The sequence below is a fragment of the Strongylocentrotus purpuratus genome, unplaced genomic scaffold (genome assembly GCF_000002235.5).
Source record: "Strongylocentrotus purpuratus isolate Spur 01 unplaced genomic scaffold, Spur_5.0 spur5_contig_816, whole genome shotgun sequence".
NCBI classification, from domain to species: Eukaryota; Metazoa; Echinodermata; class Echinoidea; order Camarodonta; family Strongylocentrotidae; genus Strongylocentrotus; species Strongylocentrotus purpuratus.
In genome coordinates, this window is record NW_022145520.1 from 1,269,280 (window position 1) to 1,297,032 (window position 27,753).

Below are 27,753 nucleotides of genomic sequence, written 5' to 3' on the forward strand. Positions count from 1 at the left end.
TAAAAGAAACGTATACATAAATATTCATATTCTTACTGGTGATTTTCGGGTATTTGCCTCCATTTTTATCGTAATACACATTGGTTTGATATGCAACCACATGTACGCCTACAGAAGAAAAACAGAATATTCCTACATACAAAAACGGTCTTTACACTTACATAAAAATGAACACAAATATGATTAGTCTAAAATTCTAAATATCTCTTAAACCTGTGACAACGGTATTAGCATTTATAATTTAATGATAAATAACGTATATAGTTTAATCGTAAAACTTGAAATATATCTTTAAAATAAACATTTTATCAACAGAAAGTATGAAAATAAAACGTAGAAATAAACGATTTTGGTGACGTAGCTTGCAAAATATTTTAACATTAAGGAATATTGTTTTTATTTTTTAATACATTTACGAGCAGTTTCGTAGATCCATCATTTTGCTTATTTTGCATCATCATTCTAAGTTGACATCAATAAGTTGTTTAAAATATAAAATATATGTACAAAACTTACAAATGGACATAATTTATTGAATCATTCATCATTTGCTCTCATGGGATGAAAAACCTTTAATAACAAAAGCTGATTTCCATAGGGTCCCAACATCTCAAAAACATACAACAGATACAAATGCATTTGATACGTTTAATTCATAGGAATAAATGAAAAATGATATCAAGAAATAATAATAACGAATTAGATCATTCAATGATAATGACCTTCACGTTGACATTCTTTTATATGAAAAGTTTTTAATATGTATTATTTATAGATCCGAATAATGTTTTTAAGGACTAAGAAACAGAAAGACCTGCCGGGAATCACAGTTCAAAGGTCAACAAGGTGTGCTCCTGTTATTAAGTCTTTTGTCCATTTCGTTTTCCATCGTTGACATCAACTCTAAACTAATGGCGTCGAGGTTGAGTGATCCATCGTCTTTCGACGTCGACCCGTCGTTGGAAGAAGATGCGTTGAGCTCAAAACCTTCTATGACTATGTAGTCGGGTTCCTCGTCGACCTCGGTTTGCGAGCCCGTGTTATTCACTTCGTGTTCCCCGTTTTCGTTATCGCCCACCTGTCCGTCTACCGCAACCTGATCGTCCGAATTATGGTCTGAATCAATTTCAACCGCTTCGGTGACTGACGTTTCTTTCTCAACCGCGCCTAGTTCAGGATCTACCGCGGCCCAGTCAACCGGCGGGCTTTGCGGTTCCTCGACCACAACCGGTTTCAGTTCGATCTCGACAATAACCGGTGGGTTTTTATGCGTCACTTCTTTGGCGGACTTTCGATCGACCTTCGCGTAGATCGCATTGACGTCATCATCGCCCTCGAGTCGTCCGGGCTCGTTCCAGGGGTAAGGATACACCATGTGGTCGATGTCCTCCGTGACGACCACGCCGTTGTCGGGACGATCGTCTCCCGATGACTGAGGTCCCGAGGTTTGGGTGCACTCGTCTACACTGGTCACTATTCCATCGTAGAAGGCAGTATTCACATGGCCGTTTGTGTCCTAATTTGGTTCAATTGGAAAGAATTATAATCATGGTATACGAGTATATGACAATTCTTCGTTTCGCATATTTTCATTTCAGAATATAACGATATTTTATTCATACATATATATTTATATATTCATATGTATATTACACATCTTGGAGGGGAAAACAAAATCAAATTTACAAGCAGCTTATCTTTTTTCCTCACATAAAGCTTAATCCCCTTGGAATTCAACTTTTACTCCAATTAGCATGTTCTTTTCTTTGTGTTCTCTACTTTATGAATTCCAACTCGTCTCTTGTCTTTCTTCTAATACTTTTTATATTTTGCACATTAAGCACTCTTATCGGTACGGGCGCGATGGCTCAGTGGTGGAGCAGTAGTATGATATTAAAGCGGAAGGTTCTTGGGTTCGAAACCAAGTGGATGCGGATGTGCCCTTTGTTTAATAAGGCATTATTCCTCATTTCCAATTCCCTCGGAGGATTTTTAAAGCTGCCGTTCCCCTTGGCTGTTTACTTACACGCATACGTATGCTGTCTTAGCGGTCAGATGAATACAAAACATCAACACAGAATTAAAAAATAATCATAGTAACATTTTTATAACGCAATGTTCGCTGTGATATTATTACCCGGGCATTAGCCGAGCTACCCTGATAATTTGTTTAGACATTCAAGGAATTTCTTCCAGGTTCTTTCAGGTTAATTTCTTGCCAAAGGACATGAGTGACGCGCCAGGACTCGAACCGCGAACCATGAAATCCACAGTCCGGTGACGTATTCACTATACCACGACACCTCTATATGGAATTCGAAAATAAGATAATTTATTTCTTCAAATTGAATAAGTTAGGTTTAGAAGTTTTACCTTGTTTGAAGCATTGGCCTTCTTGGATGTCTTCGAGTGCTTTGATTTCTTGCCTCCGGGGTTGTAGGCACCGTATTGGGCCGAGACTTTCTTGTTCTGGTAGAGGATGAAGCCGATCGCGATGAGGAGGAGGAGAGCGACGACGGGAATTAAGATGTACAGCACCAGGAGAGTCGTATCGGCTGTATCTGTGGTAATGCAAAGTTTTGGGAAATTTTGAAAATTGGATGGGTAGTAATTCTTAATATTGTGATATATTTGGATGCCCCTGTGGATGTATAATAAGCACTACAAAATTTAGCCCCTAAAACACTTCTGCTTTCGAGAAATTGAATATTTTTTAAATTACCGGTGCTCCCGGTAAATTTCAAATATTTCAAATAGCGCCATTCCATGGTGGCTGCGACCATGAAAATCTCAGAATATGCAATTCTGATACATGATTTTCAAACGGGAATAGCAAATCGGTCGATTGTAGTCAAGAAACATTGTTTTAAAGCTTAAGTAACATCAGTTTTAAGAGGGCGCTATACAACATAAAGAGTTTATTATTTACAATTTCATCACTTTAGACTCGATTTCAACAGCGACAACGATCATTGAATATTGTTCCAATAACGTTCATTCGAACCAAATTCATGACCCATACCAAAACTTTGTATTACCCTTTAAGCAATGAGACGTGATATTGATAAACAAAAGTGTTGATAAATTTGTCATGATATCTGTCGATGGAGAGGCATTAGGAATGCCAACTGAACAGCTTAAAATTACTACCATCGCTTGCCTCATAATTTTGTTTTTCACACGTCTATTTTATCTTCCTACTTCCCCCTCTATCTATCTCCTTTTCGCTCTTTTTAATCTGTATCTCTGTCATTTTTCTCCCCATATCTCTCTGTCTCTGTCTGTCTCTCTCTCTCTCGCTCTCTCTCTCTCTCTCTTATTCTGGTTTACTCTATACCTCTCTTTTTCTGGTTCCCCTCTCTCTGTCTATATAAATTTCATTTACCACTTTCTTCTTTGTACTGCATTCTTTGCTTACAACACCCTTTCAAATGTCTTTCCTCCACCCCCACCCCCTCATCGAATCTCTCTCCTAATAATACTTTTTTTTGTCCACATTCACATCAAAATTCAATGGCAAAGCACAATTTTGCATGACTTACTGTTAGCTGGTTTAGCCGTCGTAGCAAACTGCGTGGTTGAAGACTCGGTCTCGCTTGTTGACCCTGCTGTTCCTAATTACAGAAGACAAATCCGAATGAATATAAATCTGCGATGACTTATCTGCTATTACAAGTCATGATAGTTATTCCACCATAATTGTATAGCGATCCGTAACGTGATACAAACGATTCGTTCTTCTATATGTTTGTTTGTTTGTTTGTTTGTTTGTTTGCTCGCTTGCATTGAATAAACATTTTCCATTATTTTTGTCATCATTTCCATCATTTTTCCATCATTTCAAAGCTTACTTGAAAATATATGTCATTCATATGGGTACATACAAGTGTGCCCCTCCCCCCTTTCCGGCTGATATCGACTCAATCATTCATGCTTATGATAATTGGCCCCCGCATTTATCTTAATTCTTTGATTTACCTCCATACTTACAAGTTTTCAATCATATTTTTTTTTTTTTTTTCAGTTGTCACGTTTTATGTAAATCAATTTTATTATATACTATTATTGTTAATTGAATATATTGTATTTGATTTTTCAATTTTTCAATAAATGCAGAAACATCTGCTGGAAAAAAAATGCAACAGAAGAGTGGCAAGGAGCAAATGAAAGACAATGGATCTGACAAAGATATCTATTTATTTATTCTTAAATATCATCTGGTATATATTTGTCTATATAATTATGTTTACGTACCACTTGACGTGTGAGTAGTCCTGCCAGATGTTCGATGTTCTGGAATAAAAAGAGAGAAGAAAAATAAATTGTGTTCATATTCTGCAAGGATTCGTCACATTTTGCAGCGTACGTCCTTTTGAAGGAAAAAATGCAGATTGCCCATTCATGTGTAAAACTTTTCATTGGTTAACTATAGGTGTAACACAATAACACTTCGTTTTCCCTCTTTGCCTCTCTGCCCTGTCGCTCGTTTGACGCACGTACGTTTACGCACAAAATAATAGGCACCAATCGAATGAAGGGTTGCTTTATGCAACACAATTAATGACTTCCGGATAAATTCTGATATCCGGTCACGAGCAGCTCCATGACGACACCGGTAAAGATTAAGCTTGCGTTCAAAACAATTAATAATCTTGAACCCTTTGGTATATACGATAAAAAGGAGAGGATTCGGGTTCGAAATAAAGAGTTAAGGAAACATTGAATAATCAAAATCTCCATTTTTCATCTTAGTGCCTGTATTACACAAAAGGCCACGACTTTAGCTAACCGAAACAAATGGTATATGGCTCAAACAAATTCTTTGCGACTTGAAAAGCTTCTTCCAATGATCAATTACCTGTTGTTGCAGTTGTTGCTGTTTGAGTTGTGGTAGTTGCAGGCACAGTTGTGGGAATCGATGGTACCACCACTATAAAAAAAAAGAATAGAAGTTGGAAAGAATCAGTAATTTGTGACAGCTTGATTAGCAAACAATAAACAAATGATATGAAGATATGAAATTTGAGATATATCTAGGTGTGGTTACAAATGTCATATTTACATACCTGGGGCCCAATTTCACAAAAATTGTCATCAGTGACAACTTACAGTTTTTGTTATAAGCTAGTGAAATCCTTGCTTCTGATTGGTTATCAGCAGATTTGTCACTTATTTTTTTGTCGTTTTCATTTAAAAAAAAAAAGGCTTTGTGAAACGGGTTCCTGTAAAACAATGCCTGTTAAAATGTTGAGCATAATGGTCCGACATTGCAAGAACTATTCAAATGTAGTCGCTCGATAGGCCATTTTCTCAATATTCATACTTCTATAAGCCAAGTTCCTAGTAACGAAACATTATAATCACTTTTCCAATTAAATATATTGCATCGGTCAGAGTAAATTTATTCAAATTAAATGCAAACGTCGGTGTTAGGAGCCTCGTTATGGAAGAGTTTATTCATCTGATGCGAACAATGATTGTATTTCAATTGTCAGAATGCAATTTGCATATATTTACACTTAGTTACGTAGGTTTGACATAGCAACAACTACTGTATGCAATTTACATTTAATTACTGATATAAACTACTATTTAGCAGGTGAATATGATAGCTCGACGCTTGGTAAACGTGTCTACATTTTCAATACATTTTGAAAATAGTATGTGCAGGTTCCGGAGTTAGGCTGGGCAAACCTAAGTGTTTGACCGACCTAGCAACGCTAATGACATGCTCTATTTATCCCTACTAGGCCAGGTGAATATGATAGTTCGTCACTGGACAAAGGGTATACAATTGAATGTATAGAGTACCGACGTGCTAACGTCATAATCGCTCGTCATCCGGGTTGCGTATTGGTTCTAAACAACAGCGACTGCTCATGAGGTTCACAGCGATATCATTCAAGCAACAGGCTGGAGCAGGGCAAATTCGATGTTTGGGGGCTGGTGTGATCACCAAAACAATCTTTAACACAAAATTGTTTGGAACCAGCAACCTTGACAACTTGGCCAGAAGTCGGAATACAGGCTGCATATTTTGATCATTCCTATAACTTCCATCACCTTCAGAAAAACCACCTCGAAAGGAAATTAAAGTCATCATACACTGCATTCTGCATGACTGACAGCTTCACGATCTCTTGCAACATGTTTGATGTAAATTACAAACGCGCCAAAAGTTTCGCTGCGTGCGAAATTTGTACGCACATTAATGGGTAATTCCACCATGTCCACTTTACAACAAACTTTGACGCATTGGACAGAACAACCCCTGAGAGTATGTTATAAACCTATATAATATAATTATTTCAATTTCATTAATATTTGTGAATTTACATTCAACTCGGGTGACTTCAGCCGTGATGTTGTTCTCTATAAACGCCGCTATCGTCTCATTGTAGACCTCGATCTCCGTGGCGTTGCTTAGCTCGTCGAAGTACAGTTCGATCGCGGCGATGATGCTGCCATCGGAGAATGACGTCACCTGACAGACGAGAAAGTCCGAGGTAGAATCCTGGACAGACGCCACCTACAGACGAGGTAAGAACAGGAAACCACATGATATTCAAATAAGTCATTTTCGATATGTAATCAAATTTAATGCGTACGTCTTTGTGAAGGGGCTCGTTACGGAATGCTTCGTACACCTGTTATGAAGATTTGTATTTCAATAGTCAGAATGCAAATAGCAAACTTTGCGTGTTAGGTAAAGCAGTGCATAATCTTTGCCCTACCTAGCAACAATTCATGTATGCAATTCGCATTCCGAATATTGATATAATTATGCAACAGGTGAATGTAATAGCTCGTTGCTAATTAAACTTGTATACATTTGAATACATTACGAAAACGGCCTATTGCGTTTATCTTGATGTTGTTGTGGTGGTGGTAGTGGTGGTGGTGATGATTGTAGGGGTGGTTGTAGTTTTTATATCGTTGTTGATGTTAGTGTTTTGTTTCTATACAACGGTCGCAAAGCCTTTCGAAAAATCAACTCAATGTTCGCACATTTCGATAGGTGGCGCACAATGCTACAGGCCATTTTCGTAATGTAATCAACTTTAATGTACAAAATCCCTCGTTACAAAACATTTCATCCACCTGCTACGAATATTTACGAGCTAAAACTAGAGTAATAATTTCCAAGGCTCTTTGGAAGCGCATATAGGGACGTTATATAATGTGATAATGCGCTATACAAGAACTGAATATTATTATAATTATTATGATCAAAATAAATCACAAATGCATGGGCCCCTACTCCTTCTTCAATAGGAAGCGGGCTTAATATCTAATACAAGTAGTTGGATCTTTTCCTGTCATTGTTTTAATATCAAATGATAATGACGAAATTCATGAATTCGGAACTTTCCACAGGGATTTTTATTTTCACACTCACCGCATTGCATATGAGATCGTCCAAATGGATGAATCTTGCACTGGAACTATTTCTCAAATCTTCGCTGAACTCGACAGTTTGCCAATCAATTTCCGTGATCCGTGCGTCGACCTCGAATAGTATCGCCTCTGCGTTATTCAGAGAAAAAGAAGAAATCAAAAGATGAATGATTTCATTGAATAACTACGTAGATTTCCAGAATAGAATTACATGCATACAATAAACATGAACAATTACTTATAATGAAAGAAAAATCAAGCAACTCGCCGAAGATGGCAGCACACCAAACAGTATATTATGGCAGATAAGGTTATTGGTCTTGTTTTGGATTCATCGACTTCCCCATCATATCCAGTGGGTAATGATTTGTTTTCTTCAGTTTTTGCTAGGGTGGGTGCGGGATGTGACCCCCCCCCCCCCCCCCCACGCCCACCCCATTAAAAGATTGAATGCAAATTTGTATCAATCTTGAGCTTGTCGGCTAATTGCCACAATTTATGACATTTCTGCATATCGATTTTCGGTTGACTTGTTTGTAGATTTAGTCCTGAACCCCCCACCCCCTCCCCCCTCCCTCCCCTCTCCTCTTTTTAAACCCTGGCCTTGCGACGCCCTTGCTCAACCCAGCCTTACACATACCTGTACACTGGACATTCGTCTTTGTCTTGTCCTCGGTGATTCTATAGAATCCTGGCAGGCACTCGCACTCTGGCCCTTCCGATCCCGTCACACACCGCTCCCGGTCCGGGTCGCAGAACCCCTCACAAGTTTGAGGCACTGATAGGAGAATAAAAAACGTGAAAAAGTGAGAGAAAGAACTGTAAAATGAATATTTAAAGAAATAGAGAGTGAGAGAGAGAGAGAGAGAGTGAGAGAGGGGGAGAAAAAAATGAGAGAGATAGAGGGGGATGATGCAAGGATGAGATAAATGTCAAAATAGAGTCAGAGATGATAATGATGATGAGGACAGTGGAGTCTTGTATAGCGCTCATGTCTGGCACATTGCCACTCGGTTATCTAGATGCAAAATTATCTATTTTACCTCTAAGTAGCATTTAAAATGTTGATAAAAATAGATAGAAGAAAAGAAGAAAACTAAAGGGCTGAACCGTCAATCTTTGTATTGTGTATGAATGACACCCACATTCATCATCAAGCATAGTTTCTGAGATAAATAGAATTCCAATTTACTCACCCATGGTTGTTGTCATGTCACTGCCGCCTGGTGTAGTAGTATTAGTAGTAAAGCCATCAGTTTCAGTGACCACTTCTGTGACTGTAACTTCCGCTGTCACCACTTCAGTGGCTTCCACGGGGGAAGTAGTAAGGTCATCGATTACAGTGATCACTTCTGTGACTGTCACTTCCGCTGTCACCACTTCAGTGGCTTCCACGGGGGGAGTAGTAAAGCCATCGATTTCAGTGACCACTTCTGTGCCTGTCACTACCGCTGTCACCTCTTCAGTGCCTTCAACGGGGGAAGTAGTAACGCCATCGACATCAGTGATCACTTCTGTGACTGTCACTTCCGCTGTCACTACTTCGGTGGCTTCCACGGGGGAAGTAGTAACGCCATCGCTTTCAGTGATCACTTCTGTGCCTGTCACTTCCGCTGTCACCACTTCAGTGGCTTCCACGGGGGAAGTAGTAACGCCATCGACATCAGTGATCACTTCTGTGCCTGTCACTACCGCTGTCACCACTTCAGTGGCTTCCACGGGGGAGGTAGTAAGGCCATCGATTTCAGTGGCTTCCACGGGGGAGGTAGTATTGCCATCGACTTCGGTGATCACTTCTGTGCCTGTCACTACCGCTGTCACCTCTTCAGTGGCTTCCACGGGGGAAGTAGTAAAACCATCGATTTCAGTGATCCCTTCTGTGACTGTCACTACCGCTGTCACCTCTTCAGTGGCTTCCACGGGTGAGGTAGTAAAACCATCGATTTCAGTGATCCCTTCTGTGACTGTCACTACCGCTGTCACCTCTTCAGTGGCTTCCACGGGGGAAGTAGTAAAACCATCGATTTCAGTGATCCCTTCTGTGACTGTCACTACCGCTGTCACCGCTTCAGTGGCTTCCATGGGGGAAGTAGTAAAACCATCGATTTCAGTGATCCCTTCTGTGACTGTCACTACCGCTGTCACCTCTTCAGTGGCTTCCACGGGGGGAGTAGTAGATCCATCGATTTCAGTGATCACTTCTGTGACTGTCACCTCCGCTGTCACCTCTTCAGTGGCTTCCACGGGGGAAGTAGTAAAACCATCGATTTCAGTGATCCCTTCTGTGACTGTCACTATCGCTGTCACCACTTCAGTGCCTTCCACGGGGGATGTCGTCACATCATCATCAGTTGCAGAAACATCAGTGGCCGATGTGGTTACGAGGTTGCCATCCGTCCGAGGTAAATCTGTAAATCCTGTTGTTATGGGCTCAGTTGTCGGCATCGTGGTGGCTGGGTTGATGGCTGTTACGTCGCTGGCTGTTGCGACGTCTGTGGAAACTGCTACGGAAGACTCAGTGCCCGAGGTACTTTCTGGAGTATCCGTTTTGATTGCTGTCTGAAACGTCGTTGCGCTGTCCGCATCAGTAGCCAGTACAGGCGTTGAGAATGTTACAGATACGTCTGTGATTGCCAAAGTCGCTTCGTCCGTAGATCCACTTGTAGTGACGGTCACGGCATGATCCGTGCTTTGCGTGCGTCCTGGAGTGTTTGTTGAAAATAATGTCTGAAACGTCGTTGCTTCGTACACATCAGTACTCATGAAACGCGTCGACATTGTTGAATGTATGCCTGTGGACATCGTAGTCGCTTCTGCCGTATTCGTGTTACTTAGTTCCGTAAAGGGAGGGGCTCCTGTTGTGGTTTCCTGAACAGAGGTTGCAGAGACATCGGTTGGAACCACTGTGGAAATCTCCACAGTGACGACTGGGGTTGTTGTGATGTAAACCGTGGATGTCATTGGCTTGGTTTGTGCCTGTGTCGATACATCAGGCTGTCTGGTCGTGAGGCTGTCGTCAGGAGATGTAGTGGAACCCATTACGGTATTGATGATCGTCTGAAAAGCCAATGTTGTTTCGTCCTGTTGGGCAGTTGTTGAGGGCGCACTACTCGTAGTAGCCTGTGCTGTGGTGTACACAGCCGTAGTCGTTCCTCCTAAATTTGTACACAGACACAAAAGAAAAACCATTCAAGATTGTAACTTGATTAATTCACCAACATTATTCTACAACATCTGTAGTTTAGAGATTTCAACGTTCTTTCAATAGTTAAAGATTACAAAAATAACAGGATCAGAAGTAGACATGCTCACATAAAATCATCTTACCTTTTAATCCATTTTCCAATGGATTCTATATTTTCTACAGCCAATGGGTTAAAGTTATATGGATTGCATACCGATGCCATTTTTATGTCAACCAATACCACCGGTGGTGTGTGGATAATAGCAATTGCTTCAAAAATACATCCTTCTTTGACTATATTTTGTACTGTTTTGTCTTTATCATGTCTCCTTTTTTTCATCCCCTCCCCCACTTCTTTTGCTTACTATCACTCCCATTACTACTGCGACGAAGATGACGACTACTACTACTACTACTACTACTACTTCTTCTTCTTTTATTACTACTACTGCCACCACTTCGATTACTACTACTATACTACTACTATACTACTACTGCTTCTACCAATACTACTTCCACTGTCACTACCACTACTACTGCTGCTGACTACTACTACTACTACTACTACTAATACTAGACTACTACTACTACTACTACTACTACTACTACTACTACTACTACCACTTCTAGTAGTAGTACTGTTATTACTATAACTACTATTACTGGAACTACAACTGCTGCTTTTGCTGCTACTATTATACTGCTGCTACTGCTGCTGCTACTACTACTACTACTACTACTACTACTACTGCTGCTGCTACTACTTTAATATGTTACTACTTAATTGAAATGCCTCATAGGCTACTGCTTCTGCTAAACATTTTGTAATAAATGTTCATTCAAAGTGGACATTCCTTACACTAGGAATTAAATATAGGTTAGCAAGGTTGGACCAAATAAATGTTCAGTCATCTATGAAGTTGAACGCTCTTCTACTTTACGTTACATAAATCCAGTGAATCAGGGATCTCAACTTATTTAAAGAATCGACTTTACTGCTCAATAAATTCCAAAGCAAAGATTGTGGCTTTTATGCCCGTTATCTAGGCAAAATAACAAACCCCAAATAACAAGATTACTTCTGTGGCTATATATCAGGCTGAATTTGTTAACTTGCTGCCAAATTACACAACCCAACGTAAGATTAATTGAGCAAATATTTGTAGGAGAGGTAGGAGAAGAATGCGAGATGTGAAGAGAAATACATGTATTTTATTTTCTTCGCAAGACTTACATATATTTGTATACGTTAATTTTCCAGATTGCTAAGTAGAAGGTTATTTATTTATTTTTTTTAGCAGATGTTTCTGCATTTATTGATAAATCAAATATAAAACATTCAAATAACAATAATAGTATATAATATAATTGATTTACATAAAGAGTGACAACTAAAATACGCACACATAAAAATGCATAGTTGAAAGCTTGAAAGTATGAAGGTAAGTAAAACTAATCAAGATAAATGCAGAGGCCAACTATCATAAGCAAGAATGCTTGAGTCGATAGCAGCCGTTATGAACATTTAGCTTTTTCCTGTAATTTGTTTTGCCCGTGGGATATGTCAGGATACTCTCCTTGAAATTGTTTCAGCAAAATGCCATACTGTAAACAACTAAATTATTCACTCCCTTACCAAGATTTGTAATTTGTGAGTAAGTGAAAAAGTTGATTTGTGCAAGATTTATGTTTCTTGAGATTGTGACATACTAAAGTTAACATCTAAAAGTATTCAACAAAGGCGTTAAAGGTTATACAAAGTTTCGGTATGGGGTCACGAATTTGGTTCAAATGAACATATCGGAAGCATATGCGTTTTTACAATATTCATTAATCGTTGTCGCGGTTGAAATCGAGATTAAAGTGATGAAATTGTAAATAATAAACTTTTTGCGTTGTATAGCTCCCTCTCGAGACTGGTATTACTTTAGCTTTAAAACCATGTTTCTTGACTACAATCGACCGATTTGCTATTCTCGTTTGGAAATTATATATCAGAATTGCACATTCTGAAATTGCCAGGGTCGCAGCTACCATGAAATGGCCTTAGGTGCTATTTGAAATATTTGAAATTCACCGGGAGCAACGGTAAATTTTGATTATTCAATTTCTCGACAGCAGAAGTGTTTTAGGGGCTAAATTGTCTAGTGCTTATAATACATCGATAGGGGCATCCAAATATATTAAAATCTTAAAGAATCAATATCTATCCAATTTCCAAAATTTTCCAAAACTCTGCATTACCTTTACTTCAAACAGTCAACATTTCATTCAGAATAACAACCCCCCCCCCCAACAAAAATAAATTAAAAAAAATAAATTAAAAAATAACAATAATAATAATCATAATAATAATTTTTAAAATCTAAAAAATCTAAAATCTAAAATCTAAAATCTTAAATCTCAAAATCTCAAAAAGAAGAATATATTTGTTACATATTTTATTTTCGTCTTCTTACCTGCGCACGAAACTGCATCATCGCCGATGGAGCCATCTAGACACGTGATCCTACTTGGGCCAATCAGCGTCTGACTAGCAGAGCAAGATAGATAGATGTATTCTCCGTGCTCGTAGTAAGTCTTTGCGTTGCCTTCCAAGTCTTCCTGGGTCACATCGTCTGGGATGAGACTACCCGCACATCTTTCTGAAGAAGAAAAAAACATTTTGGTTTGGATTTGAAGAAGATTATTCATGAGGAGGCGCGATAGCTCAGTTGGTAGAGCAGTGGCTTGTAATCCGGGGTAAGCGGACACTTTTTTTTTTTTTGGGTCTCAAAAAAATCGCAACGACTCAACCGACCGCTGAATAAGCGGGGGGGGGGGGGGGGGGGGGAAGAGGACACTTTTTTTTTTTGGTCTCAAAATTTGAAAAATTGACATTTTGCTCCGTTGGGGGGGGGGGGGGTAAGGTCACCTTTCTTAGGTCAGCCATGGGGGTGATTTTTTTTTTTAATCTTTTATTTTTTATTAAATAATTACAATGACAATGCTATCTTCACATACATGTACTTAATACAATAATGGGATATGATAGATGATAGATATCGTAATTATGTCCAATGTGTGTGATGTTTGTTTCATTTTTTGAAATTTTCACTAACATGAGTCTCCAAAATCTGAATATTGCATCTTGGAACACACTTAAACATCTACTTTCTATCAAACTTCGACTCGGTAATGAACCGGGGTCAGTTGATTGGCCAGGGGAGTGTTTCGCAAAGACTAAGATTGACTTTAAGTTGGACTTAACTATGACAGGCCGTTCATGCCACTTGTTCCTCTATCCATTCCTGGCATTGGTTTCTCAAGGGACGTGCAAATCGTGGTCACAAATCTACAGAATTTACCTTTTTAGATAGTTCATTATTGAAGGAAAAAACATTATCTAAAGATCATAATTGAGAGACCAATGGTGAGAGCAACCAGTGGCACGAATGGCCTGTCATAGTTAAGTCCATCTTAAAGGGATCGTTTAACAATGTTAAATCTGAGATACACGGTCCTACATGTCACCAGTGTCTGTGATATGGTGTAATATTGAAGCCCTAAAAAAAATCGCGCTTCAAAATAATCAAGAAGTGCCTCAAAAAAGTAAAAAATCTTTGAATGACCGGTTTTACCATACTCGTTTTCCCCAATAGACTGTAGTGTTATGAAAACCGTTCAGCGAACGGTTTTCAAAATTTGTAATTTCAATCATTAATATCTTGATAATCAGACAGGCGATCGGCTTGTAAAAGTCATGGAGTTCCTGACTGACCTAAAGGTTTATAATTATTATTGCAGCATGAGCTAAATCAAGGATTATTTCTAAGGGATCTAAGACAAAGTTACCGGATCCCTTTAAAGTCGATCTTAGTCTTTGTGAAGAAAAAAACAGCAGTCCAACTCCACCATCCCAGCTCACATCTTCCTTGTCGGAAGAGGACTTTTTACTCATTCGCTCGCTGCTGATTTTGTTGTTAGCTATGTTCTTGTGGTAACAGGAGATGACCATGCTTCACATCAGAATTACCGAAACTACCTTTAAATACAGATAACATTATCACTCTATGACATCCTCTATCCACAGTCTACAACATAACCATGATTACAAGGAACATAAATAAACATTAGATAGCCTAATAACCTTGGAAATCTCAACGATTGAACAAATTTATCCTTATTTTTTTTCCTTCTAAATGAACTTATCACAACTATAGTATATTAGATAACAAGCCATGAAGTTCAATATTATATTTTAAGGCTAATTAAAAACACAATGTATCAAAAAAATTAGCTATTAAATTAGAGAAATGTGTAAGAAATTTTGAAATAGTATTATGGAGTGCATGAATACAAAAATAGCTTTTCAGTCGAGAAGACAGCTGTACGATTTGAACTGATTCAAACCACAGTAAATATTCTCCCAATGATTTTAAACGATATATTCTTTTTAATGTTCATATATCGCTGTTTACTTCATATTTACGATGCCCTACCAAGTAAAAACTACCTGGTAGTTTTATATCGTATTATGTCTTATGATACCATGAAATAACCAGTCACAACACTGCACCAGCGCCAAACCAACCGATATTCGACAGAATCTTTGCCCTTCCGGGTAATGTATATTTTTTGTTCGATCATTTTCCGGTCTTATGTCGCTGTTACCGGTATAACTAAAAGCATGTAAAAGTGATTCACATACACAGAAAGTGACAATATTCCGGTTGATTTTAAGCTTATATGTAAATATTTCAAGAACTGGAATCAATTATTTTTCTGTTTTAATATTGCATTTATCTCAGAATGGGGGAGAACTCTTTTGAACTATTTGGTGCAGCTTAGTGTTTACATTGGTGTTTGTTGAATGTTGATATTGTAACAAAAGTTAAATGTGAGGAAATAATGTATGTACTTCTTTTTTGGTTTGTTTTGTCATCTCGTATTTCAACATTTACGGTGCTACTTGATCTTACCGACATCATGCATCTAAAAATAGAGTGCAAAATTTTGCTGTGCAAAATCGCTGTTTAAAAAAGTTGGGTAAAGTATTACCCAACCTTGTGCCAAACACCAAGTCCCCTCGAAATTTCATTACACTTGCCATAGTGTCATATCAAAGTTCGACTTTTTCGCATTTCCGGGGTAAGAAAGTAACGATGCAGATTAATATTTGAGTAAACACAAGTTTTAAAATCTAAACGTTGGTATTATGACACAGCTGATGTTAAAACTATGATTGAAGCGCTAGCGTGGTCGGTCGTTCCGAATTAGCTGTTCATCAAATTAATCGTGTTCAAGATCGACAGAGGATGGACGACTTTGTTCGAAATAAACTACGATCATGCACTTGTGTCTTTCCGCAGCATTTATTTTGCATGAATGCTTGTAAATCTTCTCAATATGGACATGAAATTCCTTATAATTCTGGACAACACATTATTCGTATGGAGAATGTCATCCGCGATGCAGTCACCTACTGCGAGCACGCCAAGCGAAAGACTGTCTAGCCAAGAGAGAGAGAGAGAGAGGTCTGCTACTTATACACTACACTACATATAGCATGTACTTTTCCAGCTAACTCCTCGGACAAATTTTCTTTTTTACCCAAATCTGTGTAAAAATAAAAAAAAAATCATACAATAAGGTTGGGTTAAAATTACACAAGAACAGAGTAAACGAGTACCCAGGATGAGTTGGGTAAAAATTACCCAATGTTGTGTCAAAAAGGGAATATGGTTGTCGTTGGGTAACATTTTACCTTTTACATTGGGTCAAATATATTGCACATCAGTTGGGTAAAACATTAAACATTTGCTGGGTAAATTTTTACCCAACCACCCCTGTGTCAAATTTTACCCAACAAACATGCATGTTCCCTTTTTACCGTCGTAAAGTGTAAAATTTTACCCAATATTGGGAATCTTTTTTTTTTAGAGTGCACGATTTGAAACTAGAGACATATTATTTTACCGTTTTTCTTTTTGGGCTTAATAAAAATGTATCGTGTAAGTTAAAACATGATATTATGTTGGTAAAAGGTTTACGGTATCGTAATGAACTCATGTGAAAATAAACATAATTAATTTGAAGTAAAAACGTATTTAACTAATTAACATATTTGATGACAAACATTTCATCATATATTTTCAAGGTGTCGATATAGGAAATATAGTTGCATAGTAACAAACACCACCCCCTCCCCCCTCCTTCCTCCCTCTTAAAGGCGACGAAATGTCTTATCTTGGTCATTCTATTCAATGTGATGAACCATGTAGAAATAAACAAATATAATAAAAATTATGAACCTAATTAAGAGAGGTAAAAAAAAAAAGGAAAGACTATTCTCAGACAAAGGTATAACAACCTGTGAGATAGCTTTTGCTAAGGGACAAATTTTGCGTGAAAAAGTGTAACTACACATGTCTTCATCATTTCCCTTGAATTCTATTTTTTTCTTCTTCATTTTTTCAGGAAATTCATTCAAATATTTTGAATGCGAGATCGTCCAACATAATAAAAGATGCATATAGTTTATCTCTCTCTCGTTCTACCTCTATCTTTATATATCTATACACCTCCCCTCTCGTTGTTTATTTCTTTAACCCGTTACACAAATAATCTCCTCATTAACTTGACATCAAACAAAGGTTCGGGGACCAAGACAAACACTGGGCATGTTTGCTTTGAAATAAAAGACTTACGTATAAAAACAAGGAGGGCAGTATCTTTTAAGATTTTATCTCCACTCAATATCAAGAACTCCAAAAATAAAGTCTTCCTTGGGCATTGAATGTAACAAAAATGTGCCGTTATAGTATTAAAGGTAAAGATCGTTAGTGGTAACATTGCGGTTCAAGGGTTTTGGGTGCGAAATATCCATTCAATATAGTTTAAATATTGCATTCAGAGGTTTAGATGGCAATACTTCAACCTAAATTCGCAAAAAGCAGAAATATATGCCCAAATGTTCAATGTTGAAGTGCATTCACGATATCTTTTCAGAGCTAATCGATATGATTATTTACCAAATATATCAATTGGTAGGCGGTTTCGCGGCAAAAATTTGTATCGTCACGTATTAGTCAAAACATATTCTTTCACATGATTTGTAATTTGAGCTTCCATTTCATTTTTTTAAAGGGGGGCGTTTCCAAAACTGGTCTATACCTTTAAACTATTACAGTCCATGAAATGAATTCTGATAATGAAGATTGTTAAGAAGGCTTGCAAAATTCGTATCACCTCTTATTTGATAAATATGCAGGAAAGGGATTGGGATGACGAAAACCATTTTGGTTATAATCATCATAATGTCCTCGCGGTGACTGTGTGATGTTATACTCCTAATAGAGTGGGAAGATGGTGCACATATTAGGTGTGTAATTGCTTATGATCACTGCGGTATTTATATGAGTTGGAATTTAAAATTATGGATAGCCATTTGTAGCCTTGAAATAAAATATATTCAAAAGCGAAAAATCAAGTATTTTAGACTTCTTATAAATTCCACATCAGGAGCATGAAATCTCCTTGATGATAGAAAATATGATTGATTTGAGTCAACATTGTATGCCTTTTAAAATAACTTATACAAAATATTGTTCATAAAATTAATGCTATTTTGCAAACGGCTTTCCATAATTGTTAAGTCCAACTTAGAGATAAGGTCAACTTAGGATCTTGGTGAAACATCCCCAGGTATTTCATGCATAAATCATTTTAGAAATACTTGATCCTAAGATTGTAATACTCACCATAGCATATGACTGTGGCTGGGTCGGGATTCCACTGGTTATTGCCCTCACAGTAGCTGTAGTCGTTTCCAGTGAAAGTGTATTCTCCCGTGGCGTTGCACGATAGAGAGACCCGTTCGTAGAAAGTGTAGTTGGAACCGGACTGAGGGGGCGTGGCCACCACTCGCGTGGGGTCACTCAGAGGGATCGACGAGCATTCTGCGAGGACCAAATTGGCAACAATTAGTGATTTATTCAAAAGTTATTTGCTAAATATTAATTACCTTATAAAGCAATCAGCTTTATGTAGATCTAGCCTACTAAAGTTTGACTTCGAAAGTGTTTTCATGAGTTTTTCTTTACATTCAGCTTTTTCTCATTATTATTTGATACTTATTTGTTGAGGAGCCTGTGGCAGAGGTAATTTCGGGGCAGGAGGTAGACCCCCCCCCCCCCCACCTCTTAATATGGGATTCAATTTTATTTATTTTTTCTCACGGGGTGAAACTTTCGATATGTTAATAATAATAATTTTTTTTCTTTCATATTTTTCCCTCCATAGGGATTTTATTCATTTTCAGTTGCAACAGATTAACAAATATATATTCAAGATAATTTACATTTATAACATAAATAAAATTGACTACTCAAGATTCAGGTATTGTTGAGTTAACAGGAAACTATTTTTCAATGATGTATTTCTGATATTCGTGGAGGAAAAAAAAGGAAATACAATACAAAAGACACATATTATCTTTTGATTATTAGGCTATACAATTACATCGTTGTGACCACTACTTGATATTAAATCACTCGTGGTTCCGCTAAACTGAATTTGTTTCATAATATGAATCTGCGTCTAAAATGTATGCAGATCAAAAATACAGAAAAATATCATTTTATATAAACAAATTCCTGAACTGAATAATAATAATAATAATAATGATCAATGGAATAATTAGCAGCTCATTCAGGAAGCTATATATACTGGGTAAGTCTTGATGATGTTAATAATAATAACACTTAGAGTGATAACGATAATATTAATAGTAGTAACAATAATAACAATACTTTATGTATATATATATATTGTACATCACATTATCTGAATATTTTAATGCGTTTAATTGTTGGAGTTGACTTAGGTATGACCAGCGATTCTTTATAAAAGCACGAAATAAATGAAACTATAAGAACTTCATAAATAACTAGGCACAATGTGCATTGCAATGCTTTACAACTCGCAATGTCCGGAGCTTCAAAATGCAATGACATACGGTTAACTTTGACTAATCATTAAAAATCTGTTAATGTTTATTTAAGACAGCAGGTCGCACCCTGTAATATTACGTGTCCAGCAAGTTACGCAAATAAAAACCGAGGAGGAAAAAAGCAAGAGGTTTATCTTAAACAATGTTTGAAGAAGATAAGGGAAATAGATTTGTACGATGTGGGATGACGATCTACGCAGGGCGATACAAAATAAGTATGTGTTTCGATTCTATACTCTCGAGATTTAGAGTCAATGAATGCCAGGAATGTGATAACTGAAAAAGAAACTTGGAAAATTCCACCATTTTGTACAATAGTAACCTATAAATGTCTTTGTATAAACTTAAACTTCTCGGCATGACCAATGAGAAAATCCTAACTCTTTGGCAGGACGATACAAATTGGTTTGTTTCGATTCCATAATCTTGAGATTTAGAGTCAATTATTGCAAGGAATATGATACCTGAAAAAGAAACTTGGAAAATCCCACCATTTTTTTTAAAAGGGTAACCAATCAAATTCTTTGTATAAACTTAAATAATTGACAGGATAGCGATTATGAACAGATGCCTTGCGTTTAACGTTTAGTTATGTTATGGAGAAATCTAAATCGGAAAGATTTAAGCCATCCTTCTTGCGTTTAATATTATATTAGGTTTTGTTATCGTTTTTCTGGTAACTATTCATATGGAAAATTAGAAAGTTTTGTTTTAAGGAAGTCGGAAGATGTTTAAGATACGCTTGATATTTCCGTATAAGGCAACATTAAGGATAATGGTATGAACATTGCTGTAAACTTGGCTGACAAAATGTTGTTTTAAGCATTTTAGATAAATATTCTCTTCTATGATGGGTGCGTATGCCACATAGTGTTACCAAAAGCCTCAGTTTGTGAAAAGTTTAAATAAACCCTGAAATTTACGATCAATGAAAAACTTTGATTAATGACAATACACACTAATTTCATTTTCATTCTTCACTACTTAAAATTCCATATGCCTCACAGTGGCATGTGAGATTATTTGCACCCGTTTTATTGTCTACATGTGATCAAACCGAACTACCACCTGAAAAAGTCGATTTGATAAGCAGTTCAAACAAGATCGCATAACTTGCTTGGGAGTCACCACCTTTTAGTTCATCACGTTGACCAGCTAAATCTTGCCGTTTTACACCACAACTGTAATAATGTTATCGAAATTACTCATACGTTGGAAATGATCTTCAATTATAATGTGTCATATGAACGACGCTGTGTAAAGGATACGTGGTTATGATTGATTGATTGATTGATTCGAATTTATTTCATTTCATATCAATTGTTTGAACAATAAAGAACATAGTTAAATAATAATAATAATAATAATAATAGCCTAATAGTCCACTCCAAATTTTATTAAACCGAAACGGAAATTCTTTTTGCCCAATTGATCGTGAGCCCGGCAGCCACTGAGCAGCGCCAGATCGACGTTGCTCTATCCCTTATTGTTGAACGCCAAACAAGGTAGCAACAACTCCCATCTTTTAACGTCCTTTGGTATGACGCGGCAAAGTAAGTTCAAAATTATGAAATGACACAGGAACCTAAAGAACTGGAAAGCATAGCTTATTTTTGTAGTGTTAAACTTGGAAGTGGATGCGGTGATATACCTTAACCACTTCGGTTTGTGATTCCTGATTTATTAGGCGCCATAAATCTCGAAGAATTGAGCCGCAGTCAATAAAACTTGGATTTGATGGAAATTCACAACCATCGGAAACAACAAAGGATCAATCTTGACCATTACCAACCATCTATTTTTTTTAAAGACACTTATTTTTTGTAATCCAATAAAGAAACCTAATCGCAATGGTTTTTGAAAGAGGACTGAGTCATCATTGAAATGAAAGAAATTTCCTGATTATTAAAAAAATATTCATCGGTCTTTCTAAAGTTCATAAACTTCTAGTTTCTATATCAATAGAATCGTAATGCAATAGAGTTACAAAAATTAAGTTGTTCGGTTATCATACTTAATTCCAGTTTAATCATCTTTCATTAATTCAAAACATGTTAAGGTATCCTTTTAATCTTTTCTATAAGTATTTTGATTATGCATATAGTTTCTCGACAACCTACAAATCAACAAGTAACTACTCGACGCAAGAATACTTAAATAATTTAACAATATCGTGATGTTGATTTATTCATCTTAGATGGACTCAGTATTGTACTTTACGAAATTATAAGTAAATCATTATGTCTAAAATCTTATGGAAGATGTGATTAATTAATATGCTAGATGTTAAAAGTTAGATGAGGCATCATCTGTCCTCGTAGCTTCTGTATTAGAAATACTCAACTGCAACGCACTGTAATGTGTTTATAACGAATTGAACAAAATCATGCTTTACAGTTCTCTCATTTTAAGTTTTTAGTATAATATTTAACTACACAATTATATAGGCAAGTTCAAGCTCCTTTTTTGTATCGTACGTTACCGACTACATCTTATATTTCAGTAGAACTGATGACAATATCAAGCTGATAGCTCTACTAGAACTTGAATCATACAAAGCATCAAATAAAACGATATTTTTATGTCAAATTATTTTCACAATTCCATGAGAGAATTCAACAACACCTTTTAAAGTAAGAGACATACTTTTGACTCGGCCATAACTGCAATGAATACAATCATTCAATGGAAGAAACATTACAAATTATGTAAAGATATATTTTCGAAATCATATTCTGCAACTATATAAAAATCATTCTACAATATCTTACCTTGAGCTGTGACGTGAAAGCTTCCTCCAAAAAGTCCACACACCAGAATTGATATGCAGAATATCCGATGCATTGTTACGACCATGGTAGCCGATGGCATCCTTTCAAAAGCCTCAACAACCAAAAAAAAAGATGTTATACTTCCCAGTATGGAAGTTCCTCCTATATACTCCTCCTCTTCTCGGAGTACGAAAGGCGACCTTGTTTTCCAAAAAATTCGTAGCAAACTTCCGAATTTGTTTATTGCCTCTTGGTTCCTGTTCAATAATGCTGTATAACGATGAAACTCTAATCTTCACTTCATTCTTCACGTACTTCGATGGGTTGTTTTTACGAAAATGAAGACCGGTAGAGTTCCCAGATAATATTTTTGCTCTCGTTTTCATCGATTCTGCAGGTTGTACACATGTAAACTAGTTCATGCTAGTTGAGCTGCGCAGTTTGTACAAGTGTGGCGTTGCCTAACACTTATCAGTATAGATGATAAGTACCAGGGGCGTAGACAACGGGGGGGATGAGGGGGATGCATCCCCCCCACCTCACAAGGTGGGGGGGATGGCATGTACAATCATCCCCCCCCAGGTTTTGGGGAATGATATTTGCTTACTTAATAAGTCATAATGATGATAATAATAGTAATAATAATAATGATAACAATTATAATATTAACTAGACTTTAATTCGTCACTTAGACGAATTAGGTGATACGTATGATAATGGTTTACATAACGAATAATGCATTACACGATATATTATTTTATAAAATGCTTCTCCCATTCATATGCTTCTCCCATTATGATCTATTCATATGTCAAGATAAAATTATGTCTCCTTGATCATCATGGATCTAGGGAAGATAGATTGAAACAATATATGACCTTTGACCCTGTGCAGTAACCAGTTACACATTTGACTCTAATTTACATCATGAAGAACACCTTTTGACGATTTTTATCTTATTCAAAGAAATGAAAATGTAATTGATAAATGATTATCATCATTATGATAATGATGATCATGATGATCATGTTCATGATTATGAGCGCGATCATAACATCTTATTGAAAAAATGAGGGTTGATTTAGATAGCATATAGTCTCAGCAACAACATACACAAAAATCAACAAAATCCAAGCCGAAATAACGGCGATATTGCTCGCAAAAGACAGGAATGTAGACTCCAGATTTTAGAAAAAGTCATCTCCCATAGGGATTACACGCAAAAAGTAATGGATTAAGTGAAAATAGGGTAATAATAAAGTAAAAAGGGTTATTTATGACATTATTTGCGAATCTACGTGTTTAAATAATCAAAGGAGATGGTACAGTGAAGGTCAAAGGGAAAAAAAAAGTGAAAAAAAAAACTGTTGGAGACACCCGGACTCGAACCAGGGATCTCGAGGTTGGAAGTCAAGTGCGTTACCGATATACCAAAACATCTCCTATAGCGATTACACGTAAACGGGAAATGGAATTCAGAAATCCTACTTTGCAAGTGAAATATGAGCATGATCCCGGCATCTAATAGAAAAATAAAAGGCACACTTTTGATAGCTCATTGTCTCAGCTACAACATATCCAAAGCTCAGCGAAAACAAAGCTAAAACAACGGAGATTTTGCTCGCGAAAGACAGGAGTGTAGAATCCAGTTTTGAGAACAAGTCATGTCCCATAGAGAATACACGCTAAATGCGAAAAATTGACATGCCTCCTTTAATCGCAAAAAATACATCATGATACTTTTGTCAAAAATAAAAATTGTGAATACTACATTTGTAGAAAATTGTCTGAGCTAGAACATATCAAAATTAAAAAGAAAATTGATCCATATTTAAAGAGATACAATCAATTTCCTAAAAATATGCTGATGTCATAATATGCAAATTTAAATTTTGAGTTTGGAGGCCATTATGATGACGTCATGAGTTAATTGAGGATAAAATGAGACATGAAATCATATCTCCGACTCAGAATCTATCCAAATATGAAAAAATATTAGGAGTTTCTATCTATTCTAAAGAGTTACAATGAATTTTATATAGGCATGTTTTTGCCCATGTATTGTGGATAAAGATAACGCAAATCCGCGCGTGCTGTCAATTTTGACGGACGCTCATTGCGTTATTAAAAGATGAACAAGTTATCAAAATGCTTGGAAAAATGTGCCAAATAAGATGATAGAGAAAATTCGGCGATTCTATGTTGCAAAATGCTAGTACGCGCGAAAACGCGCGCGCATGCGCGTGTGCGTAATTTTTTTATCAAATGCTCCATATGGTCTGAAACGTATGCAAAAAAAATTTGGGATGATTTAGAGCATTTTTAATTTTTGCGCGCGCGTAAACGCGCGGACGAGCGCGCACGCGCGCATTTACGCATGTTTATTGACCTAAAATTGACCGGACGGATATTGATCTAAATCATGATAAATATGAATGAAAAATGGCTTTCCTTTATGAAGATATGATCATAAGTTTATTTTCACAAAATGGCGCCTGGATGACGTCACGATAATTTTGAGTCTTTGAAAAGTCACGCAGTTCTAAGTTAGACTAAGATCTATCATCATGGCAAGTTTCATGATAATGGCTTTATTCAGTCTTGAGATATCCTGCGAACAAATTCGAGGAAGAATAATAATAAATAAATAAATAAATAATAAAAATCTTGACGAAATCAAAAGGTGATACGTCTACGTACGTATCACCTAATAATAATAATACTTATGATGATGATGATAATAATAATCCTCATCATTATTGTAATTGTGTTTATTATTAGCCGCATTCACACGGTGAAAGCCAATTCAGACGGTAAAAAAAAAGAATCTTACAAGTATTTTGTGGTTATCTTGTGGTTTGGAAACCACAAGATAACCACAAGATTAAACAGGTGCGGATCTACGGGGGGGGGGGGGTTTAGGGGGTTTAACCCCCCCCCCCCTTGGGCGGCCCCAAAAAACAAACAAAACAAAAAAGGGAAAAAAAAGAAAAAAAAAAAGAAAAAAAGAAAGAAAAAAGAACGCACGCTGGAGAGAAACCCTTTCAAGTGCAAATATTGTGAGAAGATATTCAACACATGATAACTCTGGATATAACTGTGTATTTAACTGTTACTTGATTTAAAAAGACGTTATCATGCACTGCTTATTATGGTCTCCATTGTGTTAATAGATGCCAGGAAAACATCACTTACGGGGTTAAAATAAACACCCCCAAAAAAATCGGCTCGCCGCTTTGCGGCTCGTGGACGATGCTCCGCATCGTCATTATTGGTCAATCCCCCCCTTAGCAAAAAGCTAGATCCGCCCCTGAGTCATCCCCCCCAGGTGTACGAACCTGTCTACGCCACTGATAAGTACCAACCAGTCATCAGGGCGGTGAATTTCGGATGCCACGCCGCTGCGTTATCGGAGTTTTTATGACGTCATAATGTACATTGCGGTGACCACTTTGAGGTGTTCGGGTACGCATACCGCCTTACCGGATTGATCCGAATAACCTCCATATTGTGGCGACATTGTGGTGTTACATTAACATAATGCGAAACATTAACATAATTTCATGATGAGAAAAGATTGTTTAATATGGTATACGTTCAGACTCTCGGGACGGCCTGAACGTTTGAAGAAAAGAAACATTAGTATTTCTATTTAATGTATTTTTTTAATATCATGTGAATACTTTTTGTAAAAATATTATACAGTTCAGCCCCGGGATTCTATGCAGATTTTTATTCCATTCTAGTTATTATTATTATTATAAAAGTTTGTAGTGAGTTATGGTATGCAGCACTAAAGCGAACAATTTTTTGGACTTGAATCGTAATAATCAAAAGTACTTGATTCATAAGTTTTAGTACAAATTACAATGACTGCACATTGTTTTATGAATGCTATAGAATATTTTAAAATAGAGTACTACGACGTGGCATGCAATTGGGACCAAACGTTTGAGCTAGGCCCATTTCTTGCCAAATTTCATTATGAGGGCATTTGAAGTGCAATCTTTTTCAGAGAACATTTCTCCTATGATATCCTTCCTAACCCTTACCGCGACAGTAGCAAGCATGCTAATGACTTCGTGCAACCTCTTGCGAAACGTAAAGGTATTTATGATCTATTTATCTATCACACCCGAGTGGTATATTAAAGGTACTATGTCCCATTTGCAGGTCAAAAAATAAAAAGGTTAAATATCAACGGCATTTGAAAGACAATATTTATTTAGAACTTCCTTCAAAAAACAAAAGGGTATGAAAATAGATTTTTTTTTGTGAGAAAATAACGATCATTAGTTGTCGAATCGACATAAATGATTGCAACCACCTAAGTAATAGTCTGATTGTCAGACCCTTGTATCGAATGGTCGTACGTTTTGTGCTGTTTAATTTTGGCCATTACGAGCAGTGGGTTATTGATGTAGACAAAATTTTCATGTACCTGTTACAGCTCATTTTTATGTACGCTATTAAGGAAAAAAAGATGTCAGTCAGTCACTCAATAGTGCCTGACAGGGAGGTCTAGAAAGTAACGGGTTTCCTTGCATGATTTGAATACTAGGACACTGCTGACGTTTAAATTTCACAGATAGGACATACATGACATATTCGTTATTCCTGCAAAGTCCTACAGAATTTGATGTTGGCTGCAAAAGGGACATAGTACCTTTAACATCAAACTTTATGATTAGTGATTCAGATATGCCCGGTTGAAGATATTATAGGGCAGAAATAAGATAATGATCCATCGATTTTGTAACAGTTGAATCAGTCGTGCCGTACGGCTCCTTTCGGTGAATAATAATAATAATAATAATAATAATAATAGTGTAAACTTATAGAGCGCACACACCGTCCAGGGACGCTCATGGCGCTAGCTCAGCAACAGTTCTCTTTGATACAAGTAAAGTAAATAATTTTGCAATATTTTTGCAATATGCATGACTAAGATTCGTTTTAAAATTTGTAGGATGGCACGGTTAGGGTTGATTGATTTTGCACGCAAAAGTAAATATTTGTATCGGAGGGGGAGGGGAGGGCTGCCTACTTTTCGGGGCCGTAATTTCCTCACTCTCAAACCGACAACACATTATATCATCATATCCCCCTTTCTAGTACACCCCCCCCCCCCACTCTCTCTCTCTCTCTCTTCTCTCTTTCTCTTCTTTCTCTCTCTCTCTCTCTCTCTCTCTCTCTCTCTCTCTCTCTCTCTCTTCTTCGCTCTTTCTCTCTTTCTTTTTTTCCCTTCTCTTCCTTCTGTTTTCTTTCTTTTCTTTCTATCTTCTCCTATCATCCTTTCTCGTTGTCTAGCACTGTTTCTCTTTCCGTTTCCCCTTCAGAGGATTGACCGTCTGTCAAAAAATACAACTGTAATGAAGGCCTACACTGAATCACACATTTCTTTAATA

General features: G+C 36.9%; 2 protein-coding genes across 2 annotated transcripts; both read right to left on the reverse strand.

Moving 5' to 3' along the window:
- Positions 1–62: 62 nt before the first annotated feature.
- On the reverse strand, positions 63–9,483 carry LOC100894105 (mucin-17). Its single transcript, XM_030979522.1, has 9 exons — positions 8,595–9,483; positions 8,039–8,176; positions 7,400–7,527; positions 6,337–6,529; positions 4,859–4,930; positions 4,255–4,293; positions 3,543–3,614; positions 2,374–2,561; positions 63–1,516 (listed from the first exon to the last, which is right to left on the reverse strand). The coding sequence occupies exons 1-9, from the start codon at positions 9,478–9,480 to the stop codon at positions 839–841; spliced, it is 2,394 nt and encodes a 797-aa protein (XP_030835382.1). The 5' UTR covers positions 9,481–9,483; the 3' UTR covers positions 63–838.
- Positions 9,484–9,539: 56 nt separating this feature from the next.
- Positions 9,540–19,147, reverse strand: LOC115921538 (cell wall protein DAN4-like). Its single transcript, XM_030979022.1, has 5 exons — positions 19,117–19,147; positions 18,325–18,522; positions 13,042–13,227; positions 9,613–10,553; positions 9,540–9,554 (listed from the first exon to the last, which is right to left on the reverse strand). The coding sequence occupies exons 1-5, from the start codon at positions 19,145–19,147 to the stop codon at positions 9,540–9,542; spliced, it is 1,371 nt and encodes a 456-aa protein (XP_030834882.1).
- Between the last annotated feature and the right edge of the window lie 8,606 nt (positions 19,148–27,753).

What these genes read in the sequence shown, in the direction of transcription:
- LOC100894105 (XM_030979522.1), bottom strand. Translation starts at nt 9,480, where the DNA reads ATGGAAGCCACTGAAGCGGTGACAGCGGTAGTGACAGTCACAGAAGGG. An exon ending in ACGATCTCATATGCAATGCG is followed by an intron (nt 6,530 to 7,399) that starts GTGAGTGTGAAA and finishes CCTCGTCTGTAG; the next exon opens with GTGGCGTCTGTCCAGGATTC. An exon ending in TGAAGTCACCCGAGTTGAAT is followed by an intron (nt 4,931 to 6,336) that starts GTAAATTCACAA and finishes TTTTTTTTATAG; the next exon opens with TGGTGGTACCATCGATTCCC.
- LOC115921538 (XM_030979022.1), bottom strand. Translation starts at nt 19,147, where the DNA reads ATGAAACAAATTCAGTTTAGCGGAACCACGA. An exon ending in AGCCACAGTCATATGCTATG is followed by an intron (nt 13,228 to 18,324) that starts GTGAGTATTACA and finishes TTTCTTCTTCAG; the next exon opens with AAAGATGTGCGGGTAGTCTC. An exon ending in TGATGCAGTTTCGTGCGCAG is followed by an intron (nt 10,554 to 13,041) that starts GTAAGAAGACGA and finishes GTACAAATTTAG; the next exon opens with GAGGAACGACTACGGCTGTG.